This window comes from Procambarus clarkii, chromosome 18 (genome assembly GCF_040958095.1).
Source record: "Procambarus clarkii isolate CNS0578487 chromosome 18, FALCON_Pclarkii_2.0, whole genome shotgun sequence".
Classification (NCBI taxonomy): domain Eukaryota; kingdom Metazoa; phylum Arthropoda; class Malacostraca; order Decapoda; family Cambaridae; genus Procambarus; species Procambarus clarkii.
The window spans coordinates 23,709,954-23,730,627 of record NC_091167.1 but is presented as its reverse complement, the minus strand read 5'-3'; the positions used below and the strand labels follow the sequence as shown (position 1 = coordinate 23,730,627).

General features: G+C 42.1%; 1 protein-coding gene across 1 annotated transcript in view; it reads left to right on the top strand.

Moving 5' to 3' along the window:
• The first annotated feature begins 1,203 nt into the window (after nucleotides 1–1,203).
• LOC123754254 (uncharacterized) overlaps nucleotides 1,204–20,674 on the top strand; it is a 37,973-nt gene continuing 18,502 nt past the window's right edge. The window contains exons 1-12 of the mRNA XM_069326347.1: nucleotides 1,204–1,306; nucleotides 5,297–5,534; nucleotides 9,557–9,692; nucleotides 10,182–10,246; nucleotides 10,846–10,951; nucleotides 11,069–11,155; nucleotides 12,171–12,309; nucleotides 15,003–15,130; nucleotides 15,371–15,550; nucleotides 18,106–18,212; nucleotides 18,854–19,078; nucleotides 20,131–20,405. Of these exons, the coding sequence (XP_069182448.1) occupies nucleotides 5,403–5,534; nucleotides 9,557–9,692; nucleotides 10,182–10,246; nucleotides 10,846–10,951; nucleotides 11,069–11,155; nucleotides 12,171–12,309; nucleotides 15,003–15,130; nucleotides 15,371–15,550; nucleotides 18,106–18,212; nucleotides 18,854–19,078; nucleotides 20,131–20,405 (1,580 nt within the window). The 5' untranslated portion in view covers nucleotides 1,204–1,306; nucleotides 5,297–5,402. The remainder of the gene's footprint in view (nucleotides 1,307–5,296; nucleotides 5,535–9,556; nucleotides 9,693–10,181; nucleotides 10,247–10,845; nucleotides 10,952–11,068; nucleotides 11,156–12,170; nucleotides 12,310–15,002; nucleotides 15,131–15,370; nucleotides 15,551–18,105; nucleotides 18,213–18,853; nucleotides 19,079–20,130; nucleotides 20,406–20,674) is intronic.

Here is a 20,674-nt window from a genome sequence, read left to right as displayed (position 1 = left end):
ACCTGCATGACGTCATGACTCACCTGCCATGAGTCATGACTCACCTACCACCTAATATATCCATGATTTTTTTTTTTTTTTTTTTTTTTTTGAGATATATACAAGAGTTGTTACATTCTTGTACAGCCACTAGTACGCGTAGCGTTTCGGGCAAGTCCTTAATCCTATGGTCCCTGGAATACGATCCCTGCCGCGAAGAATCGTTTTTTCATCCAAGTACACATTTTACTGTTGCGTTAAACAGAGGCTACAGTTAAGGAATTGCGCCCAGTAAATCCTCCCCGGTCAGGATACGAACCCATGACATAGCGCTCGCGGAACGCCAGGCGAGTGTCTTACCACTACACCACGGAGACTGTTTAAACAGCTCAATTGTTTCCTCCTTTATCTCATACTACGTTTCACCATTCAGACTGAAGAAATGGCTCTAGGATTCCTTGCAAGTCCTCTCGTTTTGTTGTTACTAAACTTAATCACTTCTTTCCTACTCGCTTGGTCAACCCTCCCGAGTATGGTGTTCGTCAAGGTCAGGTCATCACTCTCATACTGACCGTTGTGGGGTCAAGTCTGCTCACCTTCCCCTCGCACTCTGCGAGTGTGAACGTGAGTCTCGTTTAGTTGATAATGTGCGTGTGTACGTGTATGTGCGTGACCAGGTCACTCACCAGTGCGTGCGTGTGTACCAGGCACATTAAGGACGCGCGCGTGTGTGTAATTAAACTGTTCTGGTTGGCTTTGGAATTCTCTGACAAGAACAAGTGGTGGACGCGTCCCTAGCGACCACCCGGGTACTGACCAGGACATATTTGGCGCGCGCGAAAACAAACGTAACTTGTACAATTGGTCGCGCGCGCGTGCACACACACACAAGGCCATGTGTGCCTGGTGGCGCTGGTGGCTGTGAGGACAGCACGCTGGACATGTAATCCTGTGGCCCGGGTTCGATTCCCGGCGCCGGCGAGAAACAATAGGCAGAGCTTCTTTTATCCTGATGCACCTGATGTGATCTTTATATTGTATACTATTTAATAAAGAAAAAAAAAGAGATGATAGAAAGAGGAGACAAGTAGGGAGAAGAATTTGGAGAGAAAGAGAAGGGAGGAAACATGAACCAGTTGTACTGACTGGAACAGTACTTATGGTACTGCGTGTTGGTCGCTACGCCAACACTGGCCCGGACTCACCCAAACATTACCCAGGCACGTTGTGTGGGAGTGGCCTTCCCCACATTGCTACTTCAGCGTTACTCACCGCCGCTACTCAACTCCTGGGTCCCACACCACACCACAACGGAGTCTACATTTTAGTGAGAAATCTTGACGTTCATACATTTATTTTTTTAGCTAAAAGGAGACACTTGCTTTTTTCCCCAGATTATAATTGCCGTTGTTATGGACTGAACCTGTACGTAGGCTTATCGAGGCCCACCTAGGCCGACTGCTGACCCTTCCCAGGATGCAACGCTGAATACGTACACATTGGCATTATCAGAATCAGAAGCTTAATCCGTAATTATGTAAACGAACCATTACACTACTGGTTGGACTAACCAGATGTTTAAGAATTTAAATCAAAGTTCCACTTTTTTTAAGCATAAAGTATGTGATATTTAGTTTACAAGCAGGTATATTATAAAGACAAAGTGAGATTTAACATTTGATCGGTAAAACATTGGCACGATTTATATCACAAAATTTGGATGATGATACAATTAGAAGTAGAACTAATGTAAACTAATCATACCATAACCTTGTGTATATTTGCACACCCTCAACATGAGGATTATTCTTGGATGTCAAAGAAATGCAATGATTGAAATAATGAGAATGGAATTAAATTTACAGAGTGTGTGTGATAGAGTCCGTGACATTAACACTAGAGTAGCTATTCGTTTCATGCGGAGAAAAGGAGGGGATAAGCTGTTTGAGAGCGTTCAGACCTGCTTGAGTGACGTACACACTTCCAGGAAACTGAGGGAGACACGCTACACGAGGGGATTAGCTCATGACCTCAGGGAATACGATGTACTTGACTGCTGTAAACCCTCTCGACAGTGTAATAGGTCTGCTCCCTGGAAAGTACAGAAAATAGACGTCGAAATTGTACCCCTCAATGTGAAAAAGATTCATCATGAAACGGGACAATTACGGTGTATGTATGGAAGCATGATATCCCGGTTACCAAGAGGCAACAGTTTACATGTATATTGCGACGGGTCGGTGGCGGAGGATGGCAGGGCAGGGTGTGGTGTCCTCATAAGGGAATATACAGAGTTTGGGACTGTGGACAGGAAAATTGAACTCCGGCTTAGTAATTATATATCATCCACACAAGCTGAACTGCAGGCCATTCTGGCGTGTTTGGAGGAAGTACGTCATGACGGCAAAAATGTTTTTGTATTTGTCGATAGCCGAGGAGCACTGGAGTCCTTAAACAGTCGAAACCCAGTCTTCATGTCTATAGTTGAGGATTGTAAGAGAAGAATAGCTGAGATACAGCTGAAAGGTCATAGTGTGAAATTCATGTGGATTCCATCTCATGTTGGAATAGTGCTCAACGAGGTGGCGGATGACTTGGCCAAACGTGCCACATCAAAACCACAAATTGACATTGAATGTGAATTCACAATGAGACAAATAAGAAGCAAAATCAGAAATATTCAGGCACAGGCAGGAGTGGAGAGGAGAGGGATAATGTATGAGAGAAGTCTAACCATGCAACACTACATGTATGTGAGTCAAAACACCCTTTTCACTTATGGTAAAAGGAGAAATGCTTGGAGTGACTCTGTGTACATGCGGCTCAGGCTTGGGTACAAATATTACTGGGAATATGGGATAGGCGTTCATGATAATGACACGAAGTGTAAACTATGTGGTATGTTAAGGTCTCACACCCTTGCCCATTATGTTCTTGATTGTCCGTTGATTAATGTATATAGAAACACTGAGATAAGGACTGTTCCTGAGCAAATAGCCTGGATGTGTCACAAAGGAAAGGTTGATGATATTCTTGAGAGATATAAGAATTTTGCACCAAGACTGTAATATTTTGTTGAATTATCCGTATAACTAGGTCATAAAAGTATTTGTGTACGTCTGATACCATACCACTTGTGAAGGAGGAAATGTACATGTTTATCTCTCAGAATGTTTGGTAACAGGTTTATTGTTTGTGATGTGTGTCTATGTATGTACTAACACGTTGTACTGAACGGGGTGAGAATAGCTTGAGCTACCTCATCCCTTTGTGTGTATTTTACCTCAATAAACTTATTTCAATTTCAATTTCAATTTCAACATTTGCACAACATATTCTGAGGCTATCCCGGCTCAAATTCACTCCAAACTCACAGCTCATATAGCATTTTAACTCAAAACGGCTGCTGGTAATTCATCTCTTTGTGACAGTTGTTTCTTGCACAATGAGAACGTGATGTATCAATGAGAAAATCAGTAGAAGCAGTGAGGAGGAGGAGAAGTCGAACCCTCTCACTTGGTACACCCAAGCAAACGCCTTAAACCACTACACCACGTCATGGTCAAAAAGCAATGCAACCTGGGATTCCACTGAATCTTCTAGGGGTTCTGAGGCTTCCAACTGAAGCCCAATCATGTTTTTTACACATTGCCCCCATGCACTCTGGTCCAGCAGTTCTACCTCAAATGCTTCTCTCCAAATGCACAATGAAAGATGCATTTGCTTGGGAGTACCAAGTGAGCGGATTCGAATCCTCCTCGTGGCTCCTATTGATTTTCTCAATAGTTTCTTCATAATTCCAAATATTTAGCTGGAAGTTTCCCTGTTTTCTCTGCTGAATTTTGAATTATTGCCGCCGGAGGCAGCTAGTTTATTGTGCACCCTATACTCACCCTGTGAGCGGTAGCGCAAAAAAGCATTATAGAGGGCACAGAAGGTCTTTATCAGACCTCAACTTAGATTATTACATAAACAATTACATCTATCCTTCACACCTTACAATTACAATGTTAGCTAGTTACAGAAAATGTTCTATTTCAAGAGCTATATATTTACAGTAAGTCATTTTACATACATGTTAGGTCTTATCGCTAATACATAATTGTATGAGCAATGGAGATATTACAGAGTCATAGGGGAGCTGCTGTTTATTATTAGTCTTCACAAACGTAATTGTTGTTTTGATTGTCATCCATAAAGACGTGTCAACGTAAATGAGTTTGTTTACCGAAGACTGGCTCAGTGACTAGGTTTGTTGTGTTGTATTGCTGTTGTTAGATTGTTTGACTGCAATTACTTTGATTTACATCTTGAGTCCAAGTGAGCACCAGGTGTTCAGTTTAGTTCATTATACCAGCCGAGAGCGGGACAAAGAGAGAGTTCTACTATACTGCCTTTGAATAGCTGTCATAGTGTCACTTAGGACAATAAGTTACATTAAATTGTTGTGCCATGTATTAGTATTAAATGTGTTATTAAATGTTAATTGTTGTCATAAGAGGCTTTCATGTCAACACCTTCCAAGGGTATTAACCCCCATAACTCATTCTGCTACGAACTAGACTATTTCTTGCATTTAACGAGGACCTGCTTCTGGATTCGAACCCGATTCATAGCCATAAACACTAATACAAATTTGGTGTGAGAACCTATAGTTTTCCCTTAAGATTGCCACTGTCAATTAAGGAGCTAATCGACCTTGTGGATAGGAGTGCCAAGGAATTGGACTCTGGCGGTTGCTCTCGCCTTTTATTTTCAGTTTTAAAGTATAATCTCACATCTGACACTCAACGTCTCAGTTTTGTGTAGTACTTTCTGACTGAGGGTTTACAAATAAATAAAAATTCTCACAATAATAACATTAATTTATATTTGAGAACATTCCTGTTTAGAATGAACTGCATGTTAAAATTGCTGAATGTGTCTTTGGAGTCGACCGCTGGATGACCTTCACAGTACCAATACTGCCATACCCTACAGTTGTCATTGTGACGTGTTCCAATGTGACTATAACTAAGCTTAGTTCCCTGGGTGCTGTTGTATAGAACCAGCCAATACAGACTAGCTCCATTTAATAGGTTTGATTTGTTATAGATGCAACAAAATTCTATGAGGCTACAGCTACAACAAAATTCTATAAGGTCACAGATACACAAAGTTGTATGTGGTTACAAATACAAAGTTCCACGAGGCTACAACCAGTTATCGTCCCTTTGATCCAATAAACTCCCTCAACACCAAAAGTGGTTGTTTAATTATTTAATTTGAGCTAATGTCAGCAATGATAATTGTGAGCAATTCACGTCTTTGTTTCCAGGTTATTGTTAATATGCTGACCCGCTGGTTATCAAATACATTATTACCCAGCACCTAGAGAAGGTCAAACTGAGTACATATACCAACTCTCCGGTGAGGTGTGAGGGATGGTGAGTGTGAGGTGTGAGAGTGGCGGCTCCCGGGTCCTCCACACCCGCCTGCTGCTGCTGCTGCTGCTGCTGGCCAAGGTCTCCATGGCCTCCATCTGTGTCAAGTCCTTTACCTGGACAAATGACACAGTGAGTCTCGTGTTTATGCATATGTGTACTTTCTTGTTTGTACTTATTTCTACCTAGCTGTGTTTACATGTATTGAACTTCAGCTCCTGAGCTCCGCTTGTTTAGGTATTGGTTGTCTGATGCACTGTCCAGTTGCTTTCTAACATACCTAAATTCCTGTACCTCACTTCATGTACGTTTAAATCCTTCCGCATGGCTCTCAGAGCCATCAATATTACAAATTTTCATTCGTGATCTCCTGTTATGTTGTTACCTATAATAAATAGTTTGTTTTGGTCCACTCTAGCTGTCTCTTGAGCATCTTATGTATCGTAATAATGTTTCCTCTCACTTTCCACTTCTCGACTAATATGAGTCAAGTTCACTTAGTCTCTCTTCCCTTAAAGTTCCATTCCTCTTAAATCTATATACCAGCTTTTTGTCAAGACTGACATTTCTCGTTTCTTTTCGTGCTCTGTTGTACGTAAGCTCCATGCTGGAGGTGTGGGGACTGAGCACTGGTCTCAAGAGATTGATATACAATTCTTTGCCAGATTACATGTCCATGTTCTTGAAGATGGTTCTTATGTTTGCAAGTTTTGTATATAGTACCAATTTTTATCGTATTTATATGACTCTGATAGACTTAGCGTAATGCCTATCCTTAAATCCTTATTGTTTTCCAAATCTAACAACTTTCGTCTTTTTAAGCTGTGCTATTCATCTAGTCTATTGATGTCTTCCGAAATCCCTTGCTCATTACCATATCATCTACAACCAATGTTATCAAGCACTCTACTTCCTAGTTAGGTAATATACAATACGTAAATGATGCAAAAAAAGGTGTGAATGTAGGACTGAGCCTTGTGGGATCCCTCGTCTCTCACTGACAGCTTTCTGTATGTTAGGTACTCTTAAAGTTCACCCAGTTATCATTTTGTATTAAATCCTTGTTACAGATTTTGTTCTTTCTTTAATTTTTTCTAGTGTCCTGCTGGAGAAGAATTACTTTGATTCAAATCTAAACTTCTATTTCTATTGTCTCTCCTTTTTCTTATAAACTGGTATAACATTGGTTGTCTTCCACCTGTCTGGCACCTCACCTGCCCCAAGCGGGGCATTTAAAATAATTGTCAGTACTTTGCATAGAGTTTCTAAAGCTTCTGTTATTATTAATTGTGAAACTGTGTCTGGTCTTTCTACTTTTGTTTCATCTTGCAAAGTTGTTACTTTGCCTCTTCCTCCGTCGCAAGTCTGTCATTCAGTAATATATTCGAGGTAACTTCCTCACTCGTATTTCCCATCTGTTCAGGCTTAAGTTTGATGTTTGACAACCCGATTTTTGTATATCCATTATTTTCGCACTCATACATCATTTCCACTCTAAGGCTGATTACTTCACCAATAACTGTCAGTTTTCTCCTAACAAAGCTGTATAGTAACTTGTACAACTCAGCTTTGGGTTTATGATGTTCTGAAATTATTTATGATGTCTGATTAGGCTCTAATAAAATCATTCCTCCCTTTCTTGCCCCTTTATCGATTTTCTTCCATTCCCTATGTTCCATATTTCTTACATGCTTTCTTAGCTTCTGATCTTATTCCTTGGCGTTGTCTGCTTAACACAGTGTTGCTTATGTGCGTCTCTTAACTTTATTGATTGCATGATGAAGATCAAGCCACCCAAGAAGTGGCATAGGTATGTATAGCCTGTATTTTTTAACGTTTTTTCTCCACAGGAATGAAGGTGCCTTCACCTACTGTGCATTCCTGGAACATATTATACCAGCACATGTGCTGGTTATCTATAGAATTTAGGCTCCTATTATATTTTTGGCAGAACTTTTGTCTGCTTATGTTCCCGTCGGCAGTATATGCTAGGCTTTGGTTAGTTAACTTACTTTGTTCTTTGTCATTCAGTTCGGTTTTAACAGATATTTCAATAATGGTGATCGCTGGTTAGACTTAATGTGGGGAAATATATCGGGATTAAATGCAATAGGAGAATTACATAGGACTATACATCTGGTACAAGAACCATGATTTTAAAATTAAATAAATTCTAAAATTGATAATAAGTGAAACATAATTAAGCTCTTAGCTGCATGCAAGGGTCTTATGCTGGATTGTAAGTCCGCTCCTCTGACCTTGATAGTGGTAATGGGCTGTAGCAGGAAGGCTACAGCCTGAAGGCTGTAGACTGATCTTGAAGGCTGATCTGACTTATAAACTGCAGAATACTTTTCCTGCGGGTATACCCACACATTTGACTCGTAAATATAAACAAGGATATAATATAACAGCTCTATGACTGCAAGCACTGGTAAGGTTCATGATCTAGGACCTGAACTAAATACACACTCTAGCCTAGTCCTAGGAATATTTGTGCTGTTGCACGCAAGGTATATGTAACTTTGCATACACAGATTATTATATGCAATAAAATAAACTTTCTTGATAAATTAAGATAATGAATCTGGCAATTAAATGTATGATAGGTTATAGTGAAACATTATATACATAGGATATATGATTATTCAGCTATAAAAGCTCAGTTACTGCATGAGTAAGTCAGAACTTACTGATGATGAGGCGTTGCCTCGCTGCCTAACGACTCAATTTATATATTGATGTATTAATATTGTAAAACATGCTAATTGGCCAATCTACGCTCTAAAACAATTAATAACTTATCTTGAATTGAGAACTAGGAGCCTAGCTGGCAGTTGTCAGATGATGTCTCTTGCAGAGACCAGGCTCGATATTTTAATGACGAAATGGCAGCTTGATGTTGTTGTTTTGATTTTACAGCGTTGCTGTAAATGATATTAGTTACTTGCTCAGATATGGAGTGCACGTTGTTGCGTCTCACTTGGGAGATGAGGTGGTGGTGGGGCCTCCCAAGCCGGTGGTCCTCCACACTCTTGATTTAGGATTTATGTACCAGGAATTCCTCCCTTTTTACAGTTCAGATACACACATTCCCAGTATTAGGGAGCTATCACTAAAGATTCTGATAAGTTTGTACGTAATATCTTGCTGAAAAAGGAGTCTCCAGCCCTTCACAAGAGTGCACTCCTGGATGTAAACACGAGGCCACCATGTACTCCACGATTCTGGGCGCTTCTGCCGCACCGGCGTCTGCCCTTGGCGTCACTCTAGATGCCGGCAATGATTAAAACATTATTATTTTCTTTATCTAGACTGATTGTTGTGATAAAGTTATATCACAAAATAATTGCTTAATGGATTAAAAGATTATTGGCAGTACTTGATAATATCTTTTGTTCTTTAGTAAGGATTTTGAAATTACATCACAGGATGCTATAACTATGGTACTAGCAATATTTTTGATTACCTGGAAGCTTGTAGATTCTGGAGATCACATCTACAGTATTATATAAGCATTAAGCCCAATAGTGTACTTGACCAATGGTCATACAGGATACTGATGTAGATACAGTAGATATGATCAATAGATAAAGATTCTGATATATAGATGCGATATGGAATAATACATTTCTTAGATAACAATAATATTAATATGAGTGGAATTTTCCACACTTAATAACCAACCACTTGGGCTGGACGGTAGGATGATGGTCTCGCTTCATGCAGGTCGGCGTTCAATCCCTGACCGTCCAAGTGGTTGGGCACCATTCCTATTCCCCTGTCCCATCCCAAATCCTTATCCTGACCCTTTTCCAATACTATATAATCGTAACGGCTTGGCGATTTTTCCTGATAGTTTTATTTATTTTAATATTCTATCACGTCTTTTTTATCCTATTCATCATCTTCTCTCCTCTTGTTACCGGGTTGTTGTGGTCACGGTACGAGAAAATCCTTTCTTTTTACGAAAGAATTTTCGTACCGTGAAAATCCTTCACGGTACGAAAATCTTTCGTACCGTGACCGCAGGATTTGCATTCCCGTATGTTTACTCCTTTTGCGGGGACTCATTCCCAGTCTATCATGTCATGGCTGAAATCTTTTCATTATTTAAGTCTTTCCCACAGTCGCTTATCATTACTCTGTTACAGAAATCAGTGACCTTGGAAAACAATGGTGGCCGAGCACTGCCCCAGCTGCTGGACGTGTGGCAGGTGTCCTCTACAGCTGTCATCAACCACACCTTCCTCAGCAACAACCCTCCACCCTACACTACCACCATCAACGGTCTGACAATGAACCTTTCATATCTTCTCTTGGGAAACTTGTCATTCTAAACTGATATAAGATAAGAATAGAGATACCTTTAGAAAATCTATTGGGTCTGTACTGAATAATCTAACTGAACTGTATAATCTAAACTGGCCTACTTTATCCATTGGGCACTCTCCCTGTTATCCTAGAATACGTTATACAATTTATTCAATAGATGACCCTTCCGTATATCCAGGCTGTATCCCACCGGGATATCTTAGCCAATTTACTCAGGAATTAGTTATGTATGAGATACAAGGGAAATATTATTGTATTTAAGGGACTAGTTATGTATGATTACGAGGGCATATTAGTATAGACAAGGTGCTAGTTACATATGTATTATGTCAGTATGTGTTATGGGTATAGAGGCCAGGAGACGTGGTACACAGGAGGGAGGGAGTTACCAGGGGAAAGCGCCAAGCCATTACAACAATATAGCAGGTTGTGGTGTGTTGACAGATCTTCCCGGGGAAGGCAGCACCAAGGTGGTCGACCTGTCCGCCGCTCCGCCCGTCAACCCGCAGGTCAGCACAACACTTCACGCCACCAAACCACACACCAGAAGATGAGATGATGACACCACTTGGGGTGGGCGGTAGAGCGACGGTCTCGCTTCATGCAGGTCGGCGTTCAATCCCAACCGCCCAAGTGATTGGGCACCATTCCTTTCCCCAGTCCCATCCCAAATCCTTATCCTGACTCCTTCCAAGTGCTATATAGTCGTAATGGCTTGGCGCTTTCCTCTGACGGTTCCCTTCCCTTCATCTTCTGGTGTGTGGTTCGGTCGTCAAGTCTTCAGCCCCGTTGTTGTGACTCCTCGTCTGAACACCTCACCTATTGCTTAGCCCCCGCACGATACTATTATGGTGTTGCTAATGTATAAACAATTGTTTTGCTTCCGGTTGATACTAGAATCAGCAGAGTATGAGGGACACTTGAGGCTGCAATCCTATTGTACCTCTCAACTTCATGCAGTAAAGTAGATATATGGCGAAAGCACTGGAATATATATATATATATATTTCGAACATCGAGAAGCTCAACATTAAGGTGTAATCATATTTCCTAGTGACTGAAATGACGCATTGTGCTGTGCAATGATGAAACAAAACTACATTTACAGTTGTGCGGGAACTACCTGGTGTGCGCCACAGTCATGAACCAGCCAACAAACGCAACACCACATTACCACTACAAGTGCGTCAGCCAGCTGAAGCCATGCGTAGAGAGTGAGTCTATCATGCGTCACTCGTAGTAATGTATATTTTGCCTTCTTGTGAGAATAAGATACATGTTAGTATGCTTATTTGTGTATAATACATGTTTGATGTATAATGTGTCAACAGAGGTGGACCTCCAGTGGGTGGTTGAGAGTGTTGGTCAGGACCGTCCCTCCCTCTCCCTAGCTCCCCTGGCTCCTGTCTCCTCTACTGGTGAGTGTTGGTGGTGACTGTACCGTTATTGTGGTGACTGTACCGTTATTGTGGTGAGTGTTGGTGGTGACTGTACCGTTATTGTGGTGAGTGTTGGTGGTGACTGTACCGTTATTGTGGTGAGTGTTGGTGGTGACTGTACCGTTATTGTGGTGAGTGTTGGTGGTGACTGTACCGTTATTGTGGTGACTGTACCGTTATGACTCTACAAAATGTATACATACACCTGCCTTCTTTATGACACCCCTCCTTGGAGAGTACCCTACACCTGCCTTCTTTATGACACCCCTCCTTGGAGAGTACCCTACACATCCCTTCTCTGGAGACATGATCACCGTACACAAAATTATCTGGGGAATTGACATGGTTGATAAGGACAAATTTTTTTAGCACTGGTGGTACACGCTCCAGAGGACACAGGTGGGAACTGAGTACGGTGATGAGCCACAGAAACATTAAAAATGACATTTTCAGTGTCAGAGTAAGAATGCATTAGGAAGTAATGTGGTGGAGGCTGACTCCATACACAGTTTTAAATGTAGATATGATAGAGCCCAGTAGGCTCAGGAATCTGTACACCAGTTGATTGACGGTTAAGAGGCGGGACCAAAGAGCCAAAGCTCAACCCCCGCAAGCACAAATAGGTGAGTACAAATAGGTGAGTACACACACACACACACACACACACACACACACACACACACACACACACACACACACACACACACACACACACACACACACACACACACACACACACACATATCGAGACAGTTTCATCCAACATTTAATAAACTGATCCGTCAAACTGACCATGGACCAACATATTAACACTGATGAATGCCGATCACTCTTGAGTTCATGAAAGAGTTAGAGAGTGTAACACGGGGCGAGCACAAGCGTCGCCACCACCCACATCACCAAGCGGGAAAGATGGCAGGCAGATCAACAGGTTTTGCCAAATAAATAGTTACTTCTATCTATTGATTAATTATCTTTTTTCCCCCCTGTGGAGGCATCAAACTGAGCATTGTGAACACGGGTCCAGAGCATATGGACGACACGTCCGCCATCAATGCTCCAGAAGTGATGGCCTTCATCTCCTTGACGGAACCTGTTGATGACAGTAGTTTCAACTTCTTCAACACAACCAAGTGAGTCCAGTCGTTGGGACTGCTTGTGACCCCATGCTGTAGTGGCTGTTAGTGACTCATAGCCTAGGGGCTGTTAGTGACTCATAGCCTAGTGGCTGTTAGTGACTCATAGCCTAGGGGCTATTAGTGACTCATAGCCTAGTGGCTATTAGTGACTCATAGCCTAGTGGCTGCTAGTGACTCATAGCCTAGGGGCTATTAGTGACTCATAGCCTAGTGGCTGTTAGTGACTCATAGCCTAGTGGCTGTTAGTGACTCATAGCCTAGTGGCTGTTAGTGACTCATAGCCTAGTGGCTGTTAGTGACTCATAGCCTAGTGGCTGTTAGTGACTCATAGCCTAGTGGCTGTTAGTGACTCATAGCCTAGTGGCTGTTAGTGACTCATAGCCTAGTGGCTGTTAGTGACTCATAGCCTAGTGGCTGTTAGTGACTCATAGCCTAGTGGCTGTTAGTGACTCATAGCCTAGTGGCTGTTAGTGACTCATAGCCTAGTGGCTATTAGTGACTCATAGCCTAGTGGCTGTTAGTGACTCATAGCCTAGTGGCTATTAGTGACTCATAGCCTAGTGGCTGTTAGTGACTCATAGCCTAGTGGCTATTAGTGACTCATAGCCTAGTGGCTGTTAGTGACTCATAGCCTAGTGGCTGTTAGTGACTCATAGCCTAGTGGCTATTAGTGACTCATAGCCTAGTGGCTATTAGTGACTCATAGCCTAGGGGCTATTAGTGACTCATAGCCTAGGGGCTGTTAGTGACTCATAGCCTAGGGGCTGTTAGTGACTCATAGCCTAGTGGCTATTAGTGACTCATAGCCTAGGGGCTGTTAGTGACTCATAGCCTAGTGGCTGTTAGTGACTCATAGCCTAGTGGCTGTTAGTGACTCATAGCCTAGTGGCTATTAGTGACTCATAGCCTAGTGGCTGTTAGTGACTCATAGCCTAGTGGCTATTAGTGACTCATAGCCTAGTGGCTGTTAGTGACTCATAGCCTAGTGGCTATTAGTGACTCATAGCCTAGTGGCTATTAGTGACTCATAGCCTAGGGGCTATTCGTGAGTTCAGTCGTAGAGGCTATTCTTCACTGCTCATATAAGTTAGGTAACAATGATCACCTCAGTGTTTTCACAATAGTTTTATAACTTTCAATTTTACAACAGAATAATGGCCTCGTGTGTGACGTGTATACTAAAATACACCGTGTATAACTGAACTCTTGTGATCAGATACAGCGAGGGGGGGGAAGAAGCGACAATACAGCATTATTGGCTTTTGTATTTCTGTTTAAACGTTATTAAACTCCTGTTGTTTAAAATATTTTGTTTTATTATAAGAACGTAAACACAAGAATAAAGTATACTGCTGAAGGCCTATATTGGTCAATACAAGGCAGCTCCTATATCAACCTATATCATACATATACATGTCGGTATATTTGCTGTATACTGGTCAGAGAGTATAGTTGCTGTCGGTCAGAGAGCTGTTGTGGAGGCTAATATCCGTCCTGAGGGTAATATTAAACATCACACCAAACAAAAGCATGATAAGTCTCCATTTCTCAATAACTGAATAATTATCAAAACATTTGTCCAAATATTTTGTGTATGAGCTGACTTGAGCTCCTGTGTAGACATGTGAGGAAGCCTCTTGGACCAGGATTCATAAGGCATTTATTGGTCCACTTACGAAACCTGTACATCTTCCTCGTCGCAGTGAGGCTTAGTTTCTATTTATGAAACAGTTTACAGAGCTTGAAAAATTCACAACCCATGGTTATATTGTTATGGACAGCCTGGTAGGGCTTCAGAGGTCGTAAACTTTTTAATAAATGCAAATTATGCTGCCATAGCTAAAGAATGATGTTAAATGAACACTTAAGTGCTTGATGAATCCTGTCTTTGGTTCCCATAGCTGTGTTATCAAGGTCAAAGACACATCTTGCCTATTAATATTTTACAATTAATAATGTACAACATTACAAGTACACACTATTAAAATTGTTTAACCCTTTCAGATAATGATCTCTTTGCTGAGGCACTTTAGTATAAGTTGGTTTTGTATACATATACCAGGGTATTGATGTGTGTGTATTTATACCTGTGTATATGTGTATATTAACCCTCAAACTACACGGCTGTCCGTAAGGACTACGTCAAGGCGCATGAATATAAATGGTGTACTAATCAAAGGAAAAAAATGCAAATAGATATTGTAGCAGTGTAAGGGTTAGTGGGACGTTTTATACATTATTTGCCCTCTGTGGGCAATGTGGGTGGGATGGATAGCACATGTATGAGCAGTGTGGGTGGGATGGATAGCACATGTATGAGCAGTGTGGGTGGGATAGTTATCACATGTATGAGCAGTGTGGGTGGGATGGTTATTACATGTATGAGCAGTGTGGGTGGGATAGTTATTACATGTATGAGCAGTGTGGGTGGGATAGTTATCACATGTATGAGCAGTGTGGGTGGGATAGTTATTACATGTATGAGCAGTGTGGGTGGGATAGTTATTACATGTATGAGCAGTGTGGGTGGGATAGTTATCACATGTATGAGCAGTGTGGGTGGGATAGTTATCACATGTATGAGCAGTGTGGGTGGGATAGTTATCACATGTATGAGCAGTGTGGGTGGGATAGTTATCACATGTACGTATGTGGATAAGTATATTATCTTGTTATTTCATCCTAAGATCACTGCAAACTTCCGTGAAGGAGTTCACACAGTTCAACGTGCCCCAGGTGGAGTTTGGAGACGAGGGTTTGATCCGCCTGCCCGGCTGGGAGCTGCTGATGATTGACACACAACAACACGCCAGAGGTCAGTACCTCTCAACCCCTCCACTCATCTAATAGGTCGTATTTTTAACGGAATCGACTAATTATGTATATATATATGCGACGTATTACTAAAACTTTAAGCCCATAATATTGGTAAGTTTTCTGCTCATTGTTCTAGATAGGTTACAAAGAAAATATATAAAGTTCTCTTTCACACGTTTATAGCAGAAATTATATCATAATTGTTTTGATGACACCATGGTGATTGTGTTGACTACAGCACTGGCATACAATGAAAGGCTGGCGGCGGACCTGAGCCTGTTGACGGGGCCGTCCAAGCTGCCGTGTCAGTCTGGCATCCTCGTCCTCCTCCTCGACCCTTACAACAGGACCAACGACGTCGACAGATCCAACAACATCGTTATGTTTCCCATCGACCTCCTGTGCTCCGGTGGTGGGGGTGAGTATGGAGATGTTGACTACATTGTTATCAGGGAGGGAGGGAGGGAGGGAGGGTGTTTTGTGCGTGTGTGTGTACTTACCAAACTATGTTTGTGAGTGTTGGGCTTTAGCTCCTCATTCCACTTCTTAAATTGCCGTCATACCTATTTTTAACTGCATGGATAGGGGTCATTCGCCTATATCTCACTTCCTGGCTTGTTCCACTTCCACATTATTGTGTGTAATTACCAAGGTGAATTATCATTCACCTTGGCGGGAAACGCTGGCGGGTGGCACCGGCACTGGCACTGCAGCAGAAAATTCGTGTTAATTTCGTCTCCACTCAACGTTGCATGGCCTAACTGCTGCCCAGCACGAGTTAAGTGCATGGAGACTTAATATGCCATAACTCACAGTGAACCTCAAAAGTAATCAACCACAATTAACCAATTTTCATTGTGCCTGCCTATCAACAAACCCTTACGGAATGTTATCCTCTTGATATGGGCTTCAGGGGACAGGTCTGGCGTGATATTAACCCCCAGGTCTTTCTCTCTCTCTGACTCTTGAAGTATTTCATCTCCCAAATGATACCTTGTATCTGGTCTCCTGCTCCCTACCCCTATCTTCATTACATTACATTTGCTTGGGTTAAACTCTAACAGCCATTTGTTCGACCATTCCTTCTGCTTGTCTAGGACTTCTTGAAGCCTCAAGCAGTCCTCCTCTGTCTTAATCCTTCTCATAATTTTGGCATCGTCAGCAAACATTGAGAGGAATGAATCTATACCCTCCGGGAGATCATTTACGTATATCAGAAACAAGATAGGACTGAGTACAGAGCCTAGTGGGACTCCACTGGTGACTTAACGCCAATCTGAGGTCTCACCCCTCACCGTAACTCTCTGCTTCCTATTGGTTAGGTACTCCCTTATCCACTGGAGCACCTTACCAGCTACATCTGCCTGTTTCTCCAGCTTATGTACCAGCCTCTTATGCAGTACTGTGTCAAAGGCTTTCCGACAATCCAAGAAAATGCAGTCCACCCAATCTTCTCTTTCTTGCTTAATCTTTGTCACCTGGTCGTAGAATTCTATTAAGCCAGTCGGGCAAGATTTACCCTCCCTGAATCCATGTTGGAGATTTGTCACGAGGTCCCTTCTCTCCAGATGTGTTACTAGGTTTTTTCTCACGATCTTCTCCATCACCTTGCATGGTATACAAGTCAAAGACATTGGCCTGTAGTTCAGTGCCCCTTGTCTGTCACCCTTTTTGTATATTGGGACAACATTTGCCATCTTCCATATTTCTGGTAGGTCTCCTGTCTCCAGTGACCTACTATACACTATGAAGAGTGGCAAGCACAGTGCCTCTGCACACTCTTTCAGTACCCATGGTGAGATCCCGTCTGGATCAACAGCCTCTCTAACGTCCAGATCCAGCAGGTGTCTCTTGACCTCCTCACTCGTAATTTCGAACCCTTCCAAGGTCGCCTGGTTTACTTCCCTTTCTCCTAGCACAGAGATCTCACTTTGTTCTATTGTGAAGACCTCCTGTAACCTCTTGTTGAGTTCTTCACACACCTCTTTGTCTTTCTCTGTATACCTGTCCTCGCCTATTCTAAGTTTCATTACCTGTTCTTTCACTGTTGTTTTCCTCCTGATGTGACTATGGAGTAGCTTTGGTTCGGTCTTGGCTTTGTTTGCTATATCATTTTCATAATTTTTCTCTGCTTCTCTTCTCACCCTGACGTACTCATTCCTGGTTCTCTGGTATCTCTCTCTGCTTTCTGGTGTTCTGTTATTCCGGAAGTTCCTCCACGCCCTTTTGTTCAGTCCCTTTTCTTCCATACATGCCCTATTTTATACCATGGATTCTTCTGTTGCTTCTCGGATTTTTCCCTTTGGGCCGGGATGAACCTGTTTACTGCCTCCTGACACTTTTGGGTGACATAGTCCATCATATCTTGTACAGATTTAGCTCTGAGGTCTGTGTCCCAAGGTATTTCACTCAGGAAACGTCTCATCGTTGTGTGTGTGTATGTGTGTGTGTGTGTGTGCGAGCGCGCGTGCGCACGAGCGATAGCCTTATAATTGTAAATACTGTTTACCATATATTGCTGGATAATACTCAATAAACATGTTGCTTATTAAGCGCATTGAATTCAATTAGACAATATTTATTATAAAACACCATAATAAAACTGTAAGTATCATGAACATCGTTATGTAAATAGTGTCTAATGACAGGAAGGGTAGGGAATTATCAGGAGAAACCCCCAAGCCATTACGACTTTATATCCCTGAGAAGGGATCAAGATAAGGATTTGGGATGGGACCGGGGGGGGGGAAGGAATGGTGTCCAACCACTTGGACGGTCGGGAATTGAACGCCGACCTGCATGAAGTGAGACCGTCGCTCTACCGTCTAGCCTCTGTTTTTTGTTCTGAAGAAGTAACCTTTGGCATTTGACACACGTGTGGCGGGAAGTATAAACATTGTGAAAATTCAGGGAATTGTGGACCCACTGAAGGTCAAGGTGGTGATTGTACACTGAAGTTGTTGTGGCTTGCAGACACGACTTGGAGCATGTGTGAGGTGATCCCCTACATGGAGAATGAGGGCCGCGACGCCATGCTTCTTGTTAAAGACGGCTACAACCCCGCTAGTTACGTCTACAAGGTGAGTTACTCTTGTGTGTTGGGGCTGGTTACGTCTACAAGGTGGGTTATGTGCTAGCTACGTCTACTAGGTGAGCTTAGTATTACTTTTGCAATCAATAGATACACTCATATTTATATAATTACAGACCAGCTTATTAAACTTTATTCTTTATTAGTTTCATGAACAAATCAGCAGTGCTAAGTTATTGCCGAAGCAGTGAACCGAGTCCCGCGGTCTCTCAGTCCCAGGATCCAAGTCCCTGAGCGACTGCACTTCTCACCTTATTTGACTGAAAACTTAACGTTTGTCTTACTATGAAAAGTGTAGAAGTTAACTACGTTCTGGCACATTTTAGGTACAAGGAAAGTGTAGTCTAGTGAGGGAACAAGTTTTGTTAATAAATTTCTCGGTTCTGAATTACTTCGTAAGTCTAATAAAAAGTTAAAATGAACTTCAAAAGAAGCCTTCAGACCGGACCTGCTGGAAGTGTTAATCGAATTTCAACACTTTAGAAGTTTATGATAGAAAATGTAGTACAAAATGTATACCTCCATCGACTGCAGAAATGCGATGGGTACCATCTCTAGTTTCCACTGTTTCCGGAGGGGGTGAGGACGGAATTTATTAGAAGGTAAATAACACGATGACGTCTGTTTCAGAGCGAGGGGCGCCATCGGGGGTTCATGACGGCCAAGGCCGAGGACGTGTTGAGGAAGTCGATGGAGTACAACTGGGCGAGGGAGCGGGCCGCCAGGCTCCAGGCCCTCAACATGTGCCCCGGGAGGAACAACACCATGGACGCCGCTCCTAACAACTCGCTCATCATGCAAGCTAAGAGACTGGTGGATAAGCTCCTGCTGGATATGAAGCAAATGAAGACGGATGTAAGTGTTTGACCTGTTACTAACGCTCGCATGCACAAAGACTGTCTATGTTCCTGACACGCTTACAGCCCTAGAGACTAGTCTCTACTCTTTACTATTGTCACTAAACAATTAAAATAAAAAGAAAAAAGAAAAAAAAACAAATATATATATATATATATATATATATATATATATATATATATATATATATTTTTATATATATATATATATATATATATATATATATATATATATATATATATATATATATGTGTGGTGTGTGGTGTGTGGTGTGTGTGTGTGTGTGTGTGTTTGTGTGTGTGTGAGAAAGCTGCATGAACGCGCAAGCCATATATTACTAAGAACTCTTTGACTCGGCCAGGATTCGAACCCATGCCGTCCAGGATCACCCCTAAACGTACACAGTACCGTGACCACCGCACCAATGATCGTCTATAAGGATTGGTCAGTCTTGGCGCTAATTAACTAAGCTCCCTGACTGATCAACCCCCGACGACACTCATGGATCCATTTGGGTACAGTTTTTCATCAAATTCTGGCGCATGCACGGGCCGCACTGAGTCTAACATGTGTAAGAAAGAATAATAATAATAATAATAATAATAATAATAATAATAATAATAATAATAATAATAATAATAATAATAATAATAATAATAATAATAATAATAATCCCAAGTCCAGTTATAATGATATTCCATGAAGTGTTAGATAGTTCCAATGAGCAATCCCCATTTGACCTTGATGGGCAGATACCCCACAGGAATAGAGGTGCAAAGTTGGGTGAGGCTTTGGGGCAGAGGCCCCAAGCTTCTGGCCTCCAACCTCGAATAGACAGACACTACTATTGCAGCTTACTCTTATCAACTATTGAATTGTACTCTCGTGTTTACTATGCTCTATTCATATATCTACTATTAAAGTCTAGTCTCTTATCTACTATTGAAGTGTACTCATATTAGCTGTTAAAGTCTATTTCTCTTTGATATTTCTGTACATGGTTGTCAGCACTATGTGTCCTACACCAACATAAATGTTGACGTTGACAGAGCGGTGCGGAGGCGGCCTCGCACCAGCAGGGGCTTCTGTTGGTCCAGCTGGTGAGCGACCTGACCGGCCTCGCCATGAAGGAGGACGGCGTCTGGCGGCGGCTCTTCCTCAGGATACTTGGCGCACGCATCGGTTCGTTGGACATTTGCTCCGGTGCAACGAGCAAAGGAGCCCCTTGGTGGAATAGAAGCGGAGGATTTCGGGGAAGGAGCCAAGGTTCAAGATCGCGAAGAAATGCATACGACGGATTTATGGCTTCCCCCATCAAACAGGGGTTAGTTGGTTTGTTTCTCTGCATATCAGGTCACATAGAGGTTAGTACTCACCTAACTGCATTCACCTAATTGTGCTTGCGGGGGTTGAGCTTTGGCTCTTTGGTCCCGCCACTCAACTGTCAATCAACTGGTGTACAGATTCCTGAGCCTACTGGGCTCTATCATATCTACACTTGAAACTGTGTATGGAGTCAGCCTCCACCACATCACTTTCTACTGCATTCCATTTATTAACTACTATGACACTGAAAAAATTCTTTCTAACGTC